General features: G+C 52.5%; 1 protein-coding gene across 4 annotated transcripts in view; it reads right to left on the bottom strand.

The window, feature by feature from the left end:
* Positions 1–20,467, bottom strand: part of AP2A2 (adaptor related protein complex 2 subunit alpha 2) — a 163,722-nt gene that overhangs the window by 52,773 nt on the left and 90,482 nt on the right. For all 4 annotated transcript variants that reach the window (XM_075326941.1, XM_075326942.1, XM_075326943.1 and 1 more), the window contains exons 8-11: positions 15,606–15,756; positions 14,596–14,764; positions 8,282–8,419; positions 1,245–1,427 (exon numbers count right to left, since the gene is read on the bottom strand). In XM_075326941.1, the coding sequence (XP_075183056.1) occupies positions 1,245–1,427; positions 8,282–8,419; positions 14,596–14,764; positions 15,606–15,756 (641 nt within the window). The remainder of the gene's footprint in view (positions 1–1,244; positions 1,428–8,281; positions 8,420–14,595; positions 14,765–15,605; positions 15,757–20,467) is intronic.

Genomic DNA, 20,467 nt, shown 5'->3' with positions numbered 1-20,467 from the left:
ACAGATGTTTTCACCCGGGGCAGTTGCCAGGCTTCTCCGCCCTGGTAGGTCAGAACAAAAGAGCGCTAATCTAACCTAAGAAACAAGGGAAAAATGCGCGCACTCGTCCTGGATTAAGATGGATTACAGGAGGATATATCCAGCAGAATCAAACAATGGCAGCAAATGGGAGGTTTTATAGGCATATTACAGTAATTGGTCAATTGGTTACAAGTGACGACACGGCTAATTTTTCTAAGCACTGCTATTTGACACAGAATGATTATCATGGGCTTTAAAAGGGAACCTGTCACCAGATTTGGGCCTTCTAAAACTAGCACCTTAAGCAGCGCCTGTGCTGCATTCCATGAAGGCGCACGTTACCCCCCTGACCCCACCTGTAGCCCCCAAAAATACCTGTATAAAATCTATCGCCCTGTATGTAAATTGTCCTGTCCGGTCCAATGGGTGTCCTAATCTGCACCTCCTTTCACCGTCGTCCTGAGCTGATTGACGTGGACGACGCCTTGGACGCCATCCATGTAGGCGGCCAACATCTCCATATTCCTGAGTCGCGCAGGCGCACTTCGCTCCGTCCTATTGCGGGCAGAGCTGAAAACATAGGTGCCCTTGCGCGAACAGGCGAGTTCTCTGCGCAGGCGCGAGATTTTGCATGGTTATGTCAATGAAGCAAGTGACGTCATCCACATCGCCGGGCAAAATCTCGCACCTGTGCAGAGAACGCACCAGTTCACACAGGCGCACCTATATTGTCAGCTTTGCCCAAAATAGGGCAGAGCGAAGTGCGAATATGTTTGGGCAGGCGAGAGATTTTGCCCGCCTAAGTGGATAGTGTCCGAGGCGTCATCCACGTCAATCAGCTCAGGAGGACTGTGGAAGGAGGGACAGGAAGTGCCGATTTGGCTGCCCATCGGACTAGACAATTTACATACCGGGCAGGAGATTTTATAAAGGTATTTTAGTGGATCATTTTGCGCCCGCATTTCTAAAAAGAAAAGCTCTCATAACATATTACTGAGTACATGAGCCACACGATCTCATCAGTCCGCTGCACTTTGGCGACTGCTTCCATAGTGCATGTGCTGAACACTCAAGAACAAAAAGATGTAGACAGACACAAAGCAGGAGCTATTAATCAGAATTGGAGCAGGGACAAAAAAAAAAAAAAAAAAGCAGCCAAGAAGCCAAAAAGTGGAAAAAAAGAAAAGGTGAAGATGCATTTTCACGCCATTGACACGTCTCACCTCAAACACTGTCTTGGCTGCATAACCCTGTACATCATCTCTGTTGATGACTATCTGGATCACTCTGTACCAGACCTCTTCACTCACATAGTCCCCTGCTATACGAATGAGGTTGAGGATAGTGTCCACATACCACGTGTAATCGACAGCGTACTTCTCCGCTAGAATCGCCACCTTTAGCACCTACAATACAAAGAGTACATTATAATCTGCAAAGTCATTGGTCATGAATTGAAAGAACAAAACCATAAAATAATTTTAATTGTCGAAAACCCCTACATACTTACAAAAAATATAATATAATACCTTGTAAAAATCCCTGAGCTCCACGGATTATGAAACCTTTTTCAGTTTTGCTCTGCAGTGCTGCATTGCAGAGATATTCACATTTACTGCTCTGAGTGCAGTATGTGAAATCTCTACTTGTAGTCCAACTGGGCGTTTCTTCAAAGTCTTCTCTGGGGTCGTGCCTCCCAGACACTGGCCGCCAGTCCCCCCCACCCCCCACTAGCCGCCAGTCCCCCCACCCCCACTGGCCGCCAGTCCCCCCACCCCCACTGGCCGCCAGTCCCCCCACCCCCACTGGCCGCCAGTCCCCCCACCCCCACTGGCCGCCAGTCCCCCCACCCCCACTGGCCGCCAGTCCCCCCACACCCACTGGTAATCACAGCTCAACAGCTGATTTCGTAGTCTACGAGCCGCAGACAATGCCAAGCTGCAATTGACTAAGTGTGAGAGGAATGGGTGAAAGAGCCCACCCCTAGAGAAGACTGAAGAAACACCTAGTTGGACAGCAAGCAGAGATTTCACATACTGCACCCCAGAAGAAAGAAGGGAATTTTGTTTACTTACCGTAAATTCCTTTTCTTCTAGCTCCAATTGGGAGACCCAGACAATTGGGTGTATAGCTACTGCCTCCGGAGGCCACACAAAGCATTACACTTAAAAGTGTAAGGCCCCTCCCCTTCTGCCTATACACCCCCCGTGGGATCACGGGTTCCTCAGTTTTAGTGCCAAAGCAAGAAGGAGGAAAGCCAATAACTGGTTTAAGAACAAATTCAATCCGAAGGAACATCGGAGAACCAAAACCATTCAACATGAACAACATGTGTACCCGAACAAACAAAAATCCCTAAGCAAACAGGGCGGGTGCTGGGTCTCCCAATTGGAGCTAGAAGAAAAGGAATTTACGGTAAGTAAACAAAATTCCCTTCTTCTTTGTCGCTCCTAATTGGGAGACCCAGACAATTGGGACGTCCAAAAGCAGTCCCTGGGTGGGTATAATAACCCCTCGTGATAGGACCGTAAAAACAGCCCTACCCTACAGGTGGGCCGTCGCCGCCTGAAGGACTTGTCTACCTAGGCTGGCGTCCGCCGAAACGTAGGTATGCACTTGATAGTGTTTGGTAAAAGTGTGCAGACTCGACCAGGTAGCCGCCTGGCACACCTTCTGAGCCGTAGCCTGGTGTCGTAATGCCCAGGACGCACCCACGGCTCTGGTAGAATGGGCCTTCAGCCCTGAGGGAACCGGAAGCCCAGCAGAACGGTAGGCTTCAAGAATTGGTTCCTTGATCCACCGAGCTAGGGTGGATTTGGAAGCTTGCGACCCTTTGCGCTGACCAGCGACAAGGACAAAGAGTGCATCCGAGCGGCGCAGGGGCGCCGTGCGGGAAATGTAGATCCTGAGTGCTCTCACGAGATCCAACAAATACAAATCCTTTTCAATTGATGAACTGGATGAGGGCACAAGGAAGGCAAGGAGATATCCTGATGAAGATGAAACGGGGATACCACCTTAGGGAGAAACTCCGGAATAGGGCGCAAAACCACCTTGTCCTGGTGAATCACCAGGAAGGGAGATTTGCATGACAGCGCCGCTAGCTCGGACACTCTCCGGAGAGACGTGACCGCTACTAGAAAGGCCACTTTCTGTGAAAGGCGAGAAAGGGAAACATCCCTCATAGGCTCGAAAGGCGGCTTCTGAAGAACAATTAGAACCCTGTTCCGATCCCAGGGCTCTAACGGCCGCTTGTAAGGAGGGACGATATGACAGACCCCTTGCAGGAACGTGCGTACCTGAGGAAGTCGTGCTGGGCGCTTCTGAAAAAATACAGATAGCGCTGAGACTTGCCCCTTGAGGGAGCTGAGCGACAAACCTTTTTCCAACCCGGATTGCAGGAAGGAAAGAAAAGTAGGCAAACTAAATAACCAGGGAGAGACTCCCTGAGCAGAGCACCAAGACAAGAATATTTTCCACGTCCTGTGGTATATCTTGGCGCAGGTAGGTTTTCTGGCCTGTCTCATGGTGGCCATGACCTCTTGAGACAATCCTGAACCCGCTAGGATCCAGGACTCAATGGCCATACAGTCAGGTTCAGGGCCGCAGAATTCTGATGGAAAAAACGTCCCTTGAGACAGCAAGTCTGGTCGGTCTGGTAGTGCCCACGGTTGGCCTACCGCGAGGTGCCACAGATCCGGGTACCACGACCTCCTTGGCCAGTCTGGAGCGACGAGGATGGTGCGGCGGCAGTCGGACCTGATCTTGCGCAGCACTCTGGGCAACAGAGCCAGAGGTGGAAACACATAAGGAAGCCGGAACTGCGATCAATCTTGAACTAAGGCATCTGCCGCCAGAGCTCGGTGATCGTGAGACCGTGCCATGAAAACTGGGACCTTGTTGTTGTGCCGGGACGCCATTAGGTCGACGTCCGGCATCTCCCAGCGGCGACAGATCTCTTAAAACACGTCCGTGTGAAGAGACCATTCCCCTGCGTCCATACCCTGGCGACTGAGGAAGTCTGCTTCCCAGTTGTCCACGCCTGGGATGTGAACTGCGGATATGGTGGAGGCCGTGGCTTCCACCCACGTCAGAATCCGCCTGACTTCCTGGAAGGCTTGCCGACTGCGAGTTCCTCCTTGGTGGTTGATGTATGACACCGCTGTGGAGTTGTCCGACTGAATACGGATCTGCTTGCCTTCCAGCCACTGCTGGAAGGCTGGTAGGGCAAGATACACTGCTCTGATCTCCAGAACGTTGATCTGAAGAGTGGACTCTTGCTGAGTCCACATACCTTGAGCCCTGTGGTGGAGAAAGACTGCTCCCCACCCTGACAGACTCGCATCTGTTGTCACTACCGCTCAGGATGGAGGTAGGAAGGATTTCCCTTTCGACAATGAGGTGGGAAGCAGCCACCATCGAAGAGAATCCTTGGCCGCCTGAGAGAGAGAGACGTTGCTGTCGAGGGACGTCGACCTCCCGTCCCATTGGCGGAGAATGTCCCATTGTAGTGGACGCAGATGAAACTGCGCGAAAGGGACTGCCTCTATTGCTGCCACCACCTTCCCTAGGAAGTGCATGAGGCGTCTCAAGGGGTGTGACTGACCTTGAAGGAGAGATTGCACCCCTGTCTGCAATGGACGCTATTTGACAAGCGGAAGCTTCACTACCGCTGAGAGAGTATGAAACTCCATGCCAAGATATGTTATCGACTGGGTCGGGGTTAGATTCGACTTGGAAAGTTGATGATCCACCCGAAACCCTGGAGGGTCTCCAGCGCCACGTTCAGGCTGTGTTGGCATGCCTCTTGAGAAGGCGCCTTGACCAGCAGATCGTCTAAGTAAGGGATCACGGAGTGTCCCTGAGAGTGTAGGACTGCAACTACAGCTGCCATGACTTTGGTGAAGACCCGTGGGGCTGTCGCCAGACGAAAAGGCAGGGCTACGAACTGAAGGTGTTCGTCTCCTATAATGAAGCGTAGAAAACGCTGATGCTCTGGAGCAATCGGTACGTGGAGATAAGCATCCTTGATGTCTATCGATGCTAGGAAATCTCCTTGAGACATTGCGGCGATGACGGATCGGAGGGATTCCATCCGGAACCGTCTGGTTCTCACGTGGATGTTGAGAAGTTTTAGGTCCAGAACGGGACGGAAAGACCCGTCCTTTTTTGGTACCACCAACAAATTGGAGTAAAAACCGTGACCTTGCTCTTGAAGGGGAACAGGGATCACCACTCCTTCCGCCTTTAGAGTGCATACCGCCTGTAGGAGCGCATCGGCTCGGTCGGGAGGCGGAGACGTTCTGAAGAATCGAGTTGGAGGACGAGAACTGAACTCTATCCTGTACCCGTGAGACAGAATGTCTCGCACCCAACGGTCTCAGACCTGTGTCAGCCAAATGTCGCCAAAGCTGGAGAGCCTGCCACCGACCGAGGATGCGGAGGGAGGAGGCCGGAAGTCATGAGGAAGCCGCCTTGGTAGCGGGTGTTCCGGCTGTCTTTTTTGGGCGTGACTGAGCCCGCCAAGAATCTGAACTCCTCTGATCCCTTTGAGTCCTTTTGGACGAGGAGAATTGGGACCTGCCCGAACCTCGAAAGGACCGAAACCCCGACTGTCCCCTCCTCTGTTGGGGTTTGTTTTGTCTGGGCTGAGGTAAGGATGAATCCTGACCCTTGGACTGTTTAATGATTTCATCCAAGCGCTCGCCAAACAGCCGGTCACCCGAAAATGGCAAACTGGTTAAACATTTTTAGGAAGCAGAATCTGCTTTCCATTCCCTTAACCACAAGGCTCTGCGTAAAACCACGGAGTAGGCAGATGCCACTGCCGTACGGCTCGTAGAGTCCAGGACAGCATTAATCGCGTAAGACGCAAATGCAGACATTTGAGAGGTTAAGGGTGCCACCTGCGGAACAGATGTACGTGTGACCGTGTCAATCTGTGCAAGACCAGCTGAAATAGCTTGGAGTGCCCATACGGCTGCGAATGCAGGAGCAAACGACGCGCCGATAGCCTCAGATGGATTTCAACCAGAGCTCCATCTGTCTGTCAGTGGCATCTTTTAGTGCAGCCCCATCCTCCATTGCAACTATGGATCTAGCCGCAAGCCTGGAGATAGGGGGATCCACCTTGGGACACTGGGTCCAGCTCTTGACCACGTCAGGAGGAAAGGGATAACGTGTATCCTTAAGCCGATTGGAGAAACACTTATCTGGATAAGCGTGGTGTTTCTGGAGTGACTCTCTAAAGTCAGAATGGTCCAGAAAAGTACTTAATTTCCGCTTGGGAAATCTGAAATGGAATTTCTCCTGCTGTGAAGCTGACTCCTCCACTTGAGGAGCTGGGGGAGAAATATCCAACACTTTATTGATGGACGCGATAGATTGTTCACTATGGCGTCACCATCAGGAGTATCTAGATTGAGAGCGGTCTCAGGGTCAGAATCCTGATCAGCTATTTCCGTCTCATCACACAGAGAATCCTCCTGCTGAGAGCCTGACCAGTGAGATGATGTAGAGGGCCGCTCATAGCGAGCCCTCTTAGGCTGTCTGGGACTGTCGTCCGTGTCAGAGCCATCACCCTGGGATGCGTGGGACACCCCCGGAGCTGTTCCAACTGAGGGGGGCCAGGGAGCAATGAATCAACAGCGCCCATGTCTGAGTTACTGGTCTAGACTGCATAGTTTCTAGAATCTGAGGCATAGTCACAGATAATCTATCCGCAAAAATTGCAAACTCTATCCCCGTCACCTGGACAGTATTCACAGGTGGATCTCTCTGGGACACCTCCAGCAGAGGCCCTGGCCGAGCAGGGAGCACAGGGACCGAACACTGCACACAATGGGGGTCAGTGGACCCTGCCTGTAGAACAGCCGCACAAGCGGTGCAAGCAGCATAGAAAGCCTGTGCCTTGGCACCCCTGTTTTTTGCGGACGACATGCTATATTCTCCTCCAGGAGGGTATATAGCCAAGAATCACCAGCGACTTAGTGCAATGTATAGCATGCATGCATAAAAATACAAATGAACACTTTCACTAGTGGGGTCAGCACCGGAGGGTGCCGCTTACCGCCCGCTAAGAGCGGGTGTGTAGTCGCCAGAATCCCGTGCCTGGGTGTCCCAGCACTTGTCTCCCCTTTCCAGCTCAGCCTGCACATCAGGAATGGCTGCCGGCGTTCTGTGAAGAGGGGCGGACCGTGGGCGTGCCTCAGACAAAGTGCGGGAAACTGGCTTCCCACTGTGCTCAATGTGAGGGCTGGAGTATGTAAAGCAGATTCCAGCCCTCGGCGCTGACTTTCTGTATAGCGTCCCGCCCTTCCCCTGACTGGCAGGCCTGGGGGCGGGAACGAAACGGAACTAGGCCGCAAAAGCCGGGGACTCTAGTAAAAAGCGCGGCCGACAAATCTGCACGGCCAGCGCGGAAGTCCCCGGCGCACCACAAGTCCCAGCCGCGTCACAGTAAAAACTGTCAGCAGGGGCCGGCGCGGCAGTTCCCCACACACTAACTCCCTTAGCAAGCTGTGGAAGTGTGGCACAAGCGCAGCAGCGCTATTGTCCCCGGCGCACTAACACACCCAGCAATGCTGCAGTGTGTGCGCGGTCTGTACGGGGACACAGAGTACCTTGGCGTAGCAGGGCCCTGTCCCTGACGAAACTCCGCTCCATATCCAGCAGATTCCCCAGGGGCTGTGGACGGAGCACGGTCTCAGTGCCTGGAGACCGGTAAATCCAACTTCACCCAGAGCCCAAAGGGGGATGGGGAAGGATGCAGCATGTGGGCTCCAGCCTCTGTACCCGCAATGGGTACCTCAACCTTAACAAACACCGCCGACACAAAGTGGGGTGAGAAGGGAGCATGCTGGGGACCCTAGTATGGGTCCTCTTTTCTTCCATCCGACATAGTCAGCAGCTGCTGCTGACTAAACAGTGGAGCTATGCGTGGATGTCTGACCTCCTTCGCACAAAGCTTGAAAACTGAGGAACCCGTGATCCCACGGGGGGTGTATAGGCAGAAGGGGAGGGGCCTTACACTTTTAAGTGTAATGCTTTGTGTGGCCTCCGGAGGCAGTAGCTATACACCCAATTGTCTGGGTCTCCCAATTAGGAGCGACAAAGAAAATGTGCACATCTCTGCAATGGAGCGACTTCAAGCAAAATAGAAAAACGTTACAAAATAAGGGGAGCTGAAGGATTCTTACAATGTATTAAGCCATTTTTCTTTTTAGCAAGTGAAAAGTACTCTAACAACAAAGGCACTCACAATCTCCTCACGAATGGAGTAATCAGCTGTCTCTAAGTAGTTCAGCATCTCGGCTACAATCTGCTGGGCATTGCTCCGGTCACACATGGCATACAGGAGGTCCACCGCTCGCTGCCGCACGCTAACATCCCTTTCTGTCTGTAGAGTGAAATGCAAATTGGCATCAGAGAGAAAAATGGATTTTTGTGTACTCACCGTAAAAATAGTTTTCTCTTAGCCATCATTGGGGGACACAGGACCATGGGTGTTATGCTGCTTATCCATAGGAGGACACTAAGTAGATGCAAAAGCATAGCTCCTCCTCTGCAGTACACACCCCCTGGCCGGGCCAGGCAACCTCAGTTTTAGTACACAAGCAGTAGGAGAAAAACCAGTAAAAACTTCACAATAGAGGAACATGAGAAAAGAAGATTTATAACCAAATAAGGTACTGAGAGAACCAAGGCCCAACAGGGCAACAGGGTGAGTGCTGTGTCCCCCAATGATGGCTAAGAGAAAACGATTTTACGGTGAGTACACAAAAATCCGTTTTTCTCTGACGCCTCATTGGGGGACACAGGACCATGGGATATCCTAAAGCAGTCCATGGGTGGGAAAAATAAAAAGACAACGCAACCCAAGGACTAGGAACCAGTCCCAGACAGCCTGGCGCGCCTACAGAGAGAGGTGCTCTACTGCCGTTTGCAGAATTTTCCTACCCAGATTTGCCTCAGCTGAAACCTGGGTATGAACTATGTAATGCTTTGAAAACGTATGTAGGCTAGACCAGGTCGCAGCCTTACACACCTGTTCCACTGAAGCCTGATGCCGAATGGCCCACGAAGCGCCAACTGCTCACGTGGAATGAGCCCGCAGCCCACTAGGAATGAGCTTGAGTTGCAAGCGGTAGACTTACTGGATCGCAGAGCGAATCCAGTGAGCCAGCGTCGCCTTTGAAGGTGCCTGTCCCTTTTTAGGCCCCTCAGGAATGACGAACAAAGAGTCAGTTTTCCTAAAGGGGGCTGTCCTGGATATGTAATATCTGAGAGCTCTGACGAGGTCTAACGAATGCAGAGACCTTTCCACCCTATGAACTGGGTGTGGACAAAAGGAAGGCAGAACAATGTCCTCGTTGAAATGAAACGGGGTAGGAACCTTTGGAAGAAAATCCGGAAGGGGGCGCAGAACCACCTTGTCCTGGTGAAAGATCAGAAAAGGCTCGCGGCAAGAGAGTGCTGCCAGCTCCGAAACCTGTCTGATGGACGTAATTGCCACTAGGAATGTTACCTTCCAGGACAGAAGAGCAAGGGAGGATTCCTTGAGAGGTTCAAAGGGAGACCTCTGGAGACCGTCCAGAAGGAGATTGAGGTCCCATGGGTCCAGCGGCCGTTTGTACGGGGGAACTAGAGATGGGAAACGCCCTGGAGGAAGGTCTTGACTTGCGGTTTTTAAGCCAGGCGGGATTGGTAGAAGATTGAGAGCACTGAGATCTGCCCTTTAAAGGGAACTGAGAGCCAACCCCGCTTGCAAGCCAGACTGTAGAAAGTCGAGAATTCTGGGGATGGCCAGAGGCATAGGCTGCACGTTAGTTGCCCTGCACCATGAAAGGAAGATTTTCCACGTACGGTGGTAAATGCGGGATGAAGCAGGCTTTCGGGCGCTGATCACGGTGGAAATAACCGCGGGGGAGAATCCCGCTCTTGTTAATACCCAGGTCTCAAAGGCCATGCCGTCAGCTTCAGGGCTCTGGAGTTCTGATGGGAAATGGGCCCTTGGGTCAGCAAGTCTGGGATGTCTGGAAGGCGCCACGGTACGTCTACGAGCATTTGTACTAATTCGGCGTACCAGGTGCGCCTGGGCCAGTCCGGTGCTATCAGTATCACGGACTCCCTCTGCCTTGATCTTCCTGATTACCCGCGGCAGCAGGGGTAGAGGTGGAAATATGTAAGGCAGGCAGAAGTGGTGCCAGGAGCAGACTAGAGCATCCGCGCCGATGGACTGCGGGTCGCGTGAACTGGCTATGAACGCGGGTAACTTTGCGTTCAACCTTGAGGCCATTAGATCCATGTCTGGTGTGCCCCAGCGAGTGCAGATGTGTAGAAACACTTCAGGGTGGAGAGACCATTCTCCGGCGGCCAGGCCTTGGCGACTTAGAAAGTCTGCTGCCCAGTTCTCTACCCCCGGTATGTGTACCGCTGATATCACTGACCCCGTCGATTCGGCCCAGCTGAGGATCTTGTGGGCCTCGAGATAAGCCGCTTTGCTGCAGGTGCCCCCCTGCCGATTGATATAGGCTACAGCTGTCGCATTGTCCGATTAGACTCGAATCTGACGACCCGCTAGCAGAGGGCAGAACGCCCTGAGCGCGCGGAGTTCCAGGATGTTTATGGGTAGGGAATACTCCTGGGGCGCCCAACGTCCTTGAGCAGTGTGGTGCCGGTACACTGCTCCCCAGCCTAGGAGGCTGGTGTCCGTGGTCAGGACCAGCCAGTTCAGTGGGAGAAAAGATCTCCCCTTCGATAGGGATGAGGACCGAAGCCCCCAGCAGAGTGCGTACCTGACTGAAGGCGTCAGGTGAAGATGTCTGTCCAGGGAGAAGGGGCTCTTGTCCCAGGCCGCTAGAAGGGCTAGCTGCAGTGGGCGGAGGTGCAGTTGAGCAAAGGGTACTGCTTCCATAGCCGCCACCATCCTGCCGAGTACCTTCATGCTGAATCGAATGGAGCGAGACGGAGGACGTAGAAGGCAGCGTACCGCTCGTTGAAGAGCGATCGCCTTGTCCAGGGGGAGGTAGATCAAGCCCCGACGGGTGTTCAGGGACATGCCCAGGAAGGTGATGGATCGTGATGGGATCGGGGATGATTTGTCTACATTCACTAGCCACCCTAAGCGGGATAGTGTGTCCACAGTGATCTGTACGCTGGTTGAGCAGTCGCGGAAGGAGGGGGCCTTGATGAGGAGGTCGTCCAAGTAAGGGAGAACGACTACTCCCCTGGCGTGAAGGACGCTCATGGCGGCCGCCATGACTTTGGTGAAGACCCTTGGTGCAGTGGCAAGGCCGAAGGGTAGAGCTACGAATTGAAAAGTGGGAGTCCTGAATTGCGAAGCAGAGGAACTTTTGGTGATCTGGGGCGATGAGTATGTGCAGGTACGCGTCCTTGATGTCTATGGAGGCGAGGAATTCCCCTTCAACCATGGATGCAATAATGGACCTTAGGGACTCCATTCTGAATCTCCGTACGTGCACATGTTTGTTCAGGTATTCGAGGTCCAGGATGGGTCGAACTGACCCATCCTTTTTGGGGACCACAAAGAGGTTGTAATAAAAACCTCTGAACTTCTCGTCGTCTGGGACAGGTATTATCACTCCTGCTGTTTGGAGCGAGTGGATTGCTGAGAAAAAAAGCTTTGTGTCGTTTTACAGTCTTTGGGGGGGTTGAGAGAAAGAACCGACTCGGGGGTCGGGTCCGAAATTCTATGTGGTAACCGGAAGACACAAGGTCTCGCACCCATTTGTCGTATGTGGCGGCAGCCCAGATGTGTTGAAAGAGCCGCAGTCGACCTCCTACAATGAGTGTGTCTTCCGGGGCGCCGAAGGAGTCATGCGGGGGGAAAGCGTTGTGGGCGAGTCTCCCTAGTCCTGGACTGTTTCGGTCTAGGCTGCCATGTGACGAAGTGGGTTTCGGGGAGAGCTGAGAAGGTCGGTCCCTGCGTAGTCCGCGGCTGGTGACGGGGACAGCACGGGATGTCGACCACCCAAATTAGTTCCGAAAGGAGCGGAACGAGGACTGTGGACGTCTGGTGAAGGACGTCCTGGACTTCAGCTGGGGGAGGGAGATACTCTTTCCTCCCGTGGCGTCAGAAATGAGCTTGTCCAGCCGTTCGCCAAACAATCGGTCTGGAAAAAAGGGAAGGCCTGTGAGAGACTTCTTGGAGGCAGAGTCCGCTCGCCATTGTTGGAGCCAGAGAGCTCTACAAATGGCTATGGTATTTGAGGCGGCAAACGATGCGCAGGTAGCAGCATCCATGGAGGCCTGCATGAGGAACTCCGCCGCAGCGGCAATTTGAGCCGTTACCTCTGTGAAGGTATGAGTGAACTGGGATTCCTCAAGCGAACTGTTAAGGGAGTCTGCCCAGACCGAGATCGCCTTTGCGACCCACACAGAGGCAAAGGAGGGCGAGAGGGAGGAACCCGTAGCCTCAAGAGCAGAGCGGGCGAGGTGCTCCATCTGTCTGTCTGTCGGGTCCTTGATGGAGAGAACCATCGGGCAAAGACAGGAGCGTCTTTGTGACAAGGCGGGAGACCAGGCGGACGACCGAGGGCGGATCGGCCCAGCCCTTAGGGGCAGGTGAGGCAAAAGGGTACCGGGACTCCATGAGTTTTCGGTTACCGAAGCGCCTGTCAGGCTTCTCCCTTTGCTTTGTGAGGATATCCTGAAACTCTGGGTGATCAGCGAAAACCTTTTGGAGTTCTCTTGCCCTCTTAAAGGAGACCGCATGGTCAGTGGTAGTGGATGGAGGATCTTCCACATGCAGAGTTTGGTTGATTGCTGCTATAAGGGAGTCTATTGCAGTTTGATCATCTGGGAGACTGAGACCAAGGAACCCTCTTGGTATAAACCGCATTCTCCCTCCTCCAGCTCTTCAGAAGCCTTGGAGCGTGTGGGAGAGCCTGCCCTGTGTGCTCTCAAGAGAGAGCGCCCTGGGGGTCATGAGAGAGTGCTGGAGACACCCGGCCATGTGCTCTTTTCCTGATCCCTGCAATCGGTGAAGCATGTGCCCGGATTACCTCAGAAGGATCCTCCATAGGGGTATCCTCAGGCTGCGTTCCGTCCAGGGACCCAGAAGGGTGTGTATGACGACATTGCATAGCCAGAACCAGGTTCTGTGACAGTTTTTCCATGGATTGGGACAAACTGTGCCCATTCCGGTGGGCTGGGAGCCCTAGGCTCTGGGTTGACGGTTGCGGCGGTGGTGGCGGGGGGGGTCTTGGGGGGGCTATAGGGGTACAGGAACCACAGGGAGAAGACGTGTCTTTACGTGGTAGCTCAGCGTGGCAGGCAGTGCAGGCTGAGTAATAGACTATGTGAGCCTTAGCACTCTTAGTACCCTTAGAGTTCTGCATGTTCCTAATAGGAGTATGCCAGGAGGGGGAGCAATGATATGCAGAGCTACAAGTGAAGCAGTGGGAAGCAAGGATTGTATTTGCTTCGGTGTACTTCACCAGAATCAGCCGATGGCTTTGCGTCCTCAGGAAGGAGTAAGCTTGTGGAGATCTTCGCACGCTTTCCAGGGAAAGGGGGGGTGGGGGCGTTGGGGTTTCTCACCTTAAACGCTGCATCAGTCCAGGAAGTGGGAATAGCAAAGTCAGCCTGCTGTGTCCGGTCACACAGTGCAATCAATGTTCAACTCAGAGCCTTCAAAGAGGGGCTGAGGAATTGTGCTTCTGACCTGGGCTCTGGAAAATCGGTGCCATCAGACCCGTCGTCCAGTAAGATGCAGCCCAGGATCCTGCGTCGCAGGAGGGGGTACGTGGAGGCAGCACTCCGCGTTCCCGCCCGTTGATGGTATTGGGAGATCGGTCCCAAAAGGAAACCGTCTCCCTCAAAAAAATAACAAAACCTTGAAAGCTGTGCCTCCTACAGACACTAAGCTAAAACTGAGACTGCCTGGCCTGGCCAGGGGGTGTATACTGCAGAGGAGGAGCTATGCTTTTGCATCTACTTAGTGTCCTCCTATGGATAGGCAGCATAACACCCATGGTCCTGTGTCCCCCAATAAGGCGTCAGAGAAACATCTTTTAAAAAGGCAAGCAAAAATTTAAAAGGGTAACTACTTTCAAGCAACTTTACAGAATAAGCCGTTGTGTGTGTACAGGATGAGCAGAAATAGTGTTATTCCTTATAGGACTTGTATCCTGCATTTTCAGTAGATTTCTCTTTGGCAGCCCCATGTATAATTTTCAGTTGTCTCTGAGTTGGTGGGTGGGGACTAGCAGTTGTGATGCCTCCCATTACACGCAGCAGAGGGATTCCTGCACATTGCTTAGTCTGAATGAGCAAGAAGCATGGTGGAAATTGCACAGCAGTACTGAGCAGTGTAGATCTGAATGCAGCTCTGGTGCTAGGTAAAAGAGGTATCGGAAATCTCAGCACAATCTATGCATCTTTACCAGTTTTCTCACTCTGTTCCTCACTTCTCATCCCCCCCACCCCCATTGTTCGTATCAGTTAATATAATGTGCCAATTCCCCCTTGTGCAAGTAGTACAGAAGGTCATAGACCAGCAAGAAGCCTCAAATGTAATGGATAAATGATAAAATTACTGCCCGCTCTCACCTTTAGTGCATTGATTACAGTTTCGATATGGGTCTTGACGGCTTCGTGCGAGAACTCCGAACTAGCCAGGGTACACATGCTCTCCAATGCCAGGTAGCGCAGGTTGGTCTCCCGATGCTGCAGGAACTGGCCCAGCTGGTTGCATGCCCGCACAAGCAGATTGGGCTCACTGGAGAGCAGGACAGAAGAAACACATAGGCTATGTGTAATGGCCTGGTAGTCTGTAGTGCTGAAATCTCCCTCCTGAGCTGCAGAATTGGAAAAACCTGAATGCAGGAAGCATCTAAAAGCTACAACAGAGGTTGATTGCTATGGAATAAGCCGATCTGTGTCAACCTCTCACTCTCCAAATGCTGTTGAAGGACATTATCCATTATGTATGGACATATCTAGACCAGATTAACGTGGCGAGTGGGATCAGTCTCTTTATAAGGGTACGTTCCACTTACGCAATATGCTATTGACCATCTGCTGGGTGTGTCAGCCGAGGGTCATGTGACTGTAATGTGATCTAGCAATCGGATCACAGCTGCGGAGGAGAATGAGGGAAGGAGCACTTTCTCCCTAACTCCTCCACTGTCTCTGCGTATATCGCACTGCAGTCGCATGACAGTGCCACATTTCACACACTCCTATAGACTTGTATGGGGGTGCGTGAGCCGAACCTAGCTGCCAAACGCAGCATGCTGCGATTCATGCCGCTATGGCATGAGAAATCAATCGCAGATGGACACTGCCCCATTGCTCTCACTCTAGTGCAAAACTATCTGATTTTTATCGGATTGCACTTGTCCGTGAAAACCGCAAGTGGAACCAAGGCCTTAAAGCCAAAATAATCCAATATATTGATTGCAAATGAATTAAATCTCAATGCTGCACAGTGAGAACTGCAGAGCAAAGTATATATTAGCCGTATAAAGTGATAGTGTGCCAAGAAAACCTGCTATTTCTAAACAGGCGCTGATGTGAAAATTAAAAAACTTTCAGGTTTACCTAAAACCTGTCCTCACCTGTCATGGTAAATGATGAGGCTGATGGCCTCAAACAACACGGCATTCTTGGCATTGGAGTGCTGCACCTTCTTTGATTTGGGGGGTTCCTGGGCCTTATTTAGAATGGTCTCCAAGCATTCAGTCAGCCGTCCTCGGACTGCGGGGTCCTCTGCAAGGTAAATCATGTGTCAGCAGCACAAAACAATTAGAAATTTGTAATGTCATCGCATACTATCGATACAAGCTCCGAGAATAACATCTATCTCATATCCTCATATCTAATACTGCAATGAAGAGTAGTGTTGGCATCTTGTTTCTACAGCAAGTTAGATGCTGTAAAAAGGAAACAATGCCATTCAAAAAAAAGAGAATTTTGTTTACTTACCGTAAATTCTTTTTCTTATAGTTCCGTATTGGGAGACCCAGACCATGGGTGTTTAGCTTCTGCCTCCGGAGGACACACAAAGTACTACACTTAAAAGTGTAGCTCCTCCCTCTGAGCTTAAACACCCCCTGGAGAACCAGATCTAGCCAGTTTAGTGCAAAAGCTGAAGGAGAAAAGCCACCCACAAGTAGAACCGAGCAAGAACCGGAACAACCGGAGACTCTGTCCACGACAACAGCCGGTGATAACACACGGAACAAGAAAATTGCCAACAGGCAACAGGGAGGGAGCTGGGTCTCCCAATACGGAACTATAAGAAAAAGAATTTACGGAAAGTAAACACAATTCTCTTTTTCTTTATCGTTCCTATGGGAGACCCAGACCATGGGACGTCTCAAAGCTGTCCCTGGGTGGAAAATAAACAGAAAAACTAAGAAGTAGGCGGAGCCTAACTTCACAAATGGGCGACAGCCGCCTGAAGGATGCGTCTGCCCAAGCTCGCATCTGCCGAAGCATGAGCATGCACTTGGTAGTGCTTTGAAAAGGTATGCAGGCTAGACCAAGTGGCAGCCTGACAGACTTGTTGAGCCGTAGCCTGGTGCCTAAAAGCCCAAGAGGCACCGACAGCTCTGGTCGAGTGTGCTTTGAAAAGCTTGAGAGGTGCACCGCCTAAGCGCAGCGGTGCGAGACACACAAATCCGGAGAGCACGCACCAGATCCAGAGAATGCAGCGCTTTCTCAAAGCGATGAACAGGGGCCGGACAGAAGGAAGGCAAGGAAATGTCCTGGTTAAGGTGGAAGGGAGAGACCACCTTAGGAAGAAAGTCCGGAGTCGGACGGAGAACTACCTTGTCTTGGTGAAAAACCAAAAAAGGTGACTCCGAGGAGAGCGCAGCCAAATCAGAGACTCTCCTGAGAGAAGTTATGGAAACTAGAAAGGCCACCTTTTGAGAAAGACGATACAAAGAAACCTCCCTAAGGGGCTCAAAAGGGGGTTTCTGCAATACCGTGAGGACCAAGTTAAGGTCCCAGGGATCCAAGGGCCGCCGATAAGGCGGAATGATGTGAGACGTGCCTTGCATGAAGGTGCGGACCTGAGCCAACCGGGCGAGACGCCGCTGGAACAGCACTGATAGAGCTGAGACTTGTCCCTTGAGAGAGTTGAGGGACAGTCCTAGCTGCAGACCGGACTGTAAAAAAGACAGAAGGGTCGGCAACGAGAATGGCCAAGGAGGATGGCCGGAAGAGCGACACCAGGACAGGAAAATTTTCCAAGTCCTGTGAAAGATCTTGACGGAGGAAGACTTACAGGCCCGAGTCATAGTGGAGATGACTTCAGGAGGAATACCAGAAGCCGTCAAAATCCAGGACTCAAGAGCCACGCCGTCAAATTGAGTGCCGCAGAATTCGGGTGGAAAAACGGACCTTGCGAGAGTAGGTCTGGACGATCCGGAAGATGCCACGGCATCTCTACGGACAGTTGGAGCAGGTCCGGATACCAAGCTCGCCTGGGCCAGTCCGGTGCAATGAGGATGACTCGACGGCCCTCCATTCTGATCTTGCGCAGGACTCTGGGCAAGAGAGCTAGAGGGGGAAACACGTAGGACAGACGAAACTGGGACCAATCCTGAACCAGAGCGTCCGCGGCGAAGGCCTGAGGATTGTGGGAGTGAGCCACGTAAACCGGAACCTTGTTGTTGAGACGGGATGCCATTAGGTCCACGTCCGGAGTGCCCCACTTGCGGCAGATTGACTGAAACACTGCCGGGTGCAGGGACCACTCGCCACCGTCCACGGATTGACGGCTGAGATAATCTGCCTCCCAGTTTTCTATGCCTGGGATGTGGACTGCGGATATGGTGGACTTGGAGTCCTCCGCCCATTGAAGAATGCGTTGGACCTCCAACATTGCCAGGCGGCTGCGTGTCCCGCCTTGGTGATTGATGTAGGCAACCGCTGTCGCGTTGTCTGACTGGACTCGAATGTGCCTGCCCGCCAACAGGTGGTGAAAGGCTAGGAGAGCTAGAAGCACAGCTCTGGTTTCCAGCACATTGATTGAAAGGGCTGACTCGGACGGAGTCCAAGTGCCCTGTGCTCTGTGGTGGAGATATACCGCTCCCCAGCCGGATAGGCTGGCATCCGTGGTGAGAATCACCCAGGTCGGAGTCAGAAAGGAGCGCCCTTGGGACAGGGAGAGGGGTCGAAGCCACCACTGAAGAGAGCTCCTGGTCCGTGGCGACAGAGCCACTAACCTGTGTAAGGAGGAAAGCCGCTTGCCCCAACAGCGGAGAATGTCCAGCTGCAGGGGGCGCAGATGGAACTGGGCAAAGGGAACCGCCTCCATGGACGCCACCATTTGACCCAGCACCTGCATCAGGCGCCTAAGGGTATAACGGCGGGGCCGCAGCAGAGAGCGCACCGCTAGCCGGAGAGACTGCTGTTTGACTAAGGGCAACTTCACAAGTGCCGGCAAAGTCTCGAACTGCATCCCTAGGTACGCGAGACTCTGGGTCGGAGTCAGGGTGGACTTGGGAAGATTGACAAGCCACCCGAATTGGGATAGAGTGGCGAGAGTGAGCGAGACACTCCGCTGACAGTCTGCGCTGGATGGAGCCTTGATCAGAAGGTCGTCCAGATAAGGAAGCACTGCCAACCCCTGGAGGTGCAGGACCGCAATCACTGCTGCCATGACCTCGGTGAATACCCGAGGGGCCGTGGCTAACCCGAAGGGGAGAGCCACGAATTGGAAATGATCCTCTCCTATCGCAAAACGTAACCAACGCTGGTGTGACACTGCGATTGGCACATGTAGATAGGCATCTCTGATGTCGAAGGACGCCAGGAAATCCCCTTGGGTCATAGAGGCAATGACTGATCGCAGAGACTCCATGCGAAAATGCCGCACCTGAACATGCTTGTTGAGAAGCTTGAGATCCAGGGTGGGCCGGAAGGTACCGTCCTTTTTTGGAACTATGAAGAGGTTTGAGTAAAAACCTCTGAACCGTTCTCGAGCAGGAACTGGTACAAATCACACCGTTTGCCTGCAAGGATGCCACGGCCTGTGAAAAGGCGGCGGCCTTGGAGTAGGGGGGAGTTGAGAGAAAAAATCTGTTTGGGGGGCTGGAAGAGAATTCTATCCTGTAGCCGTGAGATATGATGTCTCTCACCCACTGATCGGAGACTTGCTTTAACCAAGCGTCGCCAAAGTGGGAGAGCCTGCCACCGACTAAGGACGTGGCTGGAGCGGGCCGAGAGTCATGAGGAGGCTGCCTTAGTGGCAGAACCTCCTGCGGACGCGCTTTTGTGCGCCAGTTGGATTTCTGATCCTTAGCAGAGTTAGCGGACGAGGCGGAAGGCTTAGAGGATGACCAGTTGGAGGAACGAAAGGAACGAAACCTCGATTGATTCCTACCCTGGGCGGGTTTCCTGGTCTTGATTTGTGGCATGGAAGTACTCTTCCCGCCAGTAGCTTCTTTAATGATTTCATCCAGCTGTTCACCAAACAGCCGTGAACCAGCAAAAGGGAGCCCAGCAAGAAACTTCTTGGAAGAAGAATCTGCCTTCCACTCTCGAAGCCACAAAATCCTGCGGATAACAAGAGAATTAGCTGAAGACACCGCAGTGCGGTGAGCAGCCTCTAGCATTGCAGACATGGCATAAGATGAAAAAGCTGAAGCCTGAGCAGTTAAGGTAACCATCTCAGGCATAGATTCCTTGGTGAGGGAATGCATCTCCTCCAGAGAAGCAGAGATGGCTTTGAGAGCCCACACTGCTGCAAAAGTCGGGGAAAACGCGGCCCCCGCAGCTTCATACACAGATTTGGCCAAAAGGTCAATCTGACGGTCAGTGGATCCTTAAGTGAGGTGCCGTCAGCCACCGACAACGGTCCGGGCTGAGAGCCTAGACACCGGAGGGTCTACCTTTGGGGAGTGAGACCACTCCTTGACCACCTCAGGTGGAAATGGAAACCGGTCATCAGAACCATGCTTTGGAAAGCGTTTGTCAGGGCAGGCCCTGGGCTTGGTCACAGCGGTCTGAAAACTGGAGTGGTTAAAGAACACACTCTTCACTCTCTTAGGCGAGGTAAAATGATGTTTTTCTGCCAAAGAGGGTTGCTCCTCTGAGACTGGCGGATTGAGATCCGGCACAGAATTAATAGAAGCAATCAAGTCACTAAGATCTGAGTCACCCTCAGAGAAATCGATGGGATACATAGCCTCCGAGCCACCCGTGAGGGCATCCTCCTCATCTTGCGAGTCAGCTCTTGAGACAGAGCCATGGGATGAGGAGGGGGAGGAAACCCTGCGCCTTCTCTTAGAAGGACGGGGTCTGGGACCTGATGATGAATCCTCTGTGAGCTCTGATGGACGGAGGTCAGAGGATAGGAATCCTCTGTCAAGAGTATTAGAGGCACCCTGTGAGGAGGGCTGATGCATATTCATCAAAGTCCTGGACAAAAGTCCCATGGACTCAGCAAATGACTGGGATATGGACC

This window comes from Anomaloglossus baeobatrachus, chromosome 10 (assembly GCF_048569485.1).
Source record: "Anomaloglossus baeobatrachus isolate aAnoBae1 chromosome 10, aAnoBae1.hap1, whole genome shotgun sequence".
Lineage (NCBI taxonomy): Eukaryota > Metazoa > Chordata > Amphibia > Anura > Aromobatidae > Anomaloglossus > Anomaloglossus baeobatrachus.
Note: the sequence above shows the minus strand (reverse complement) of the source record. Positions and strands in the feature narration are given on the sequence as shown.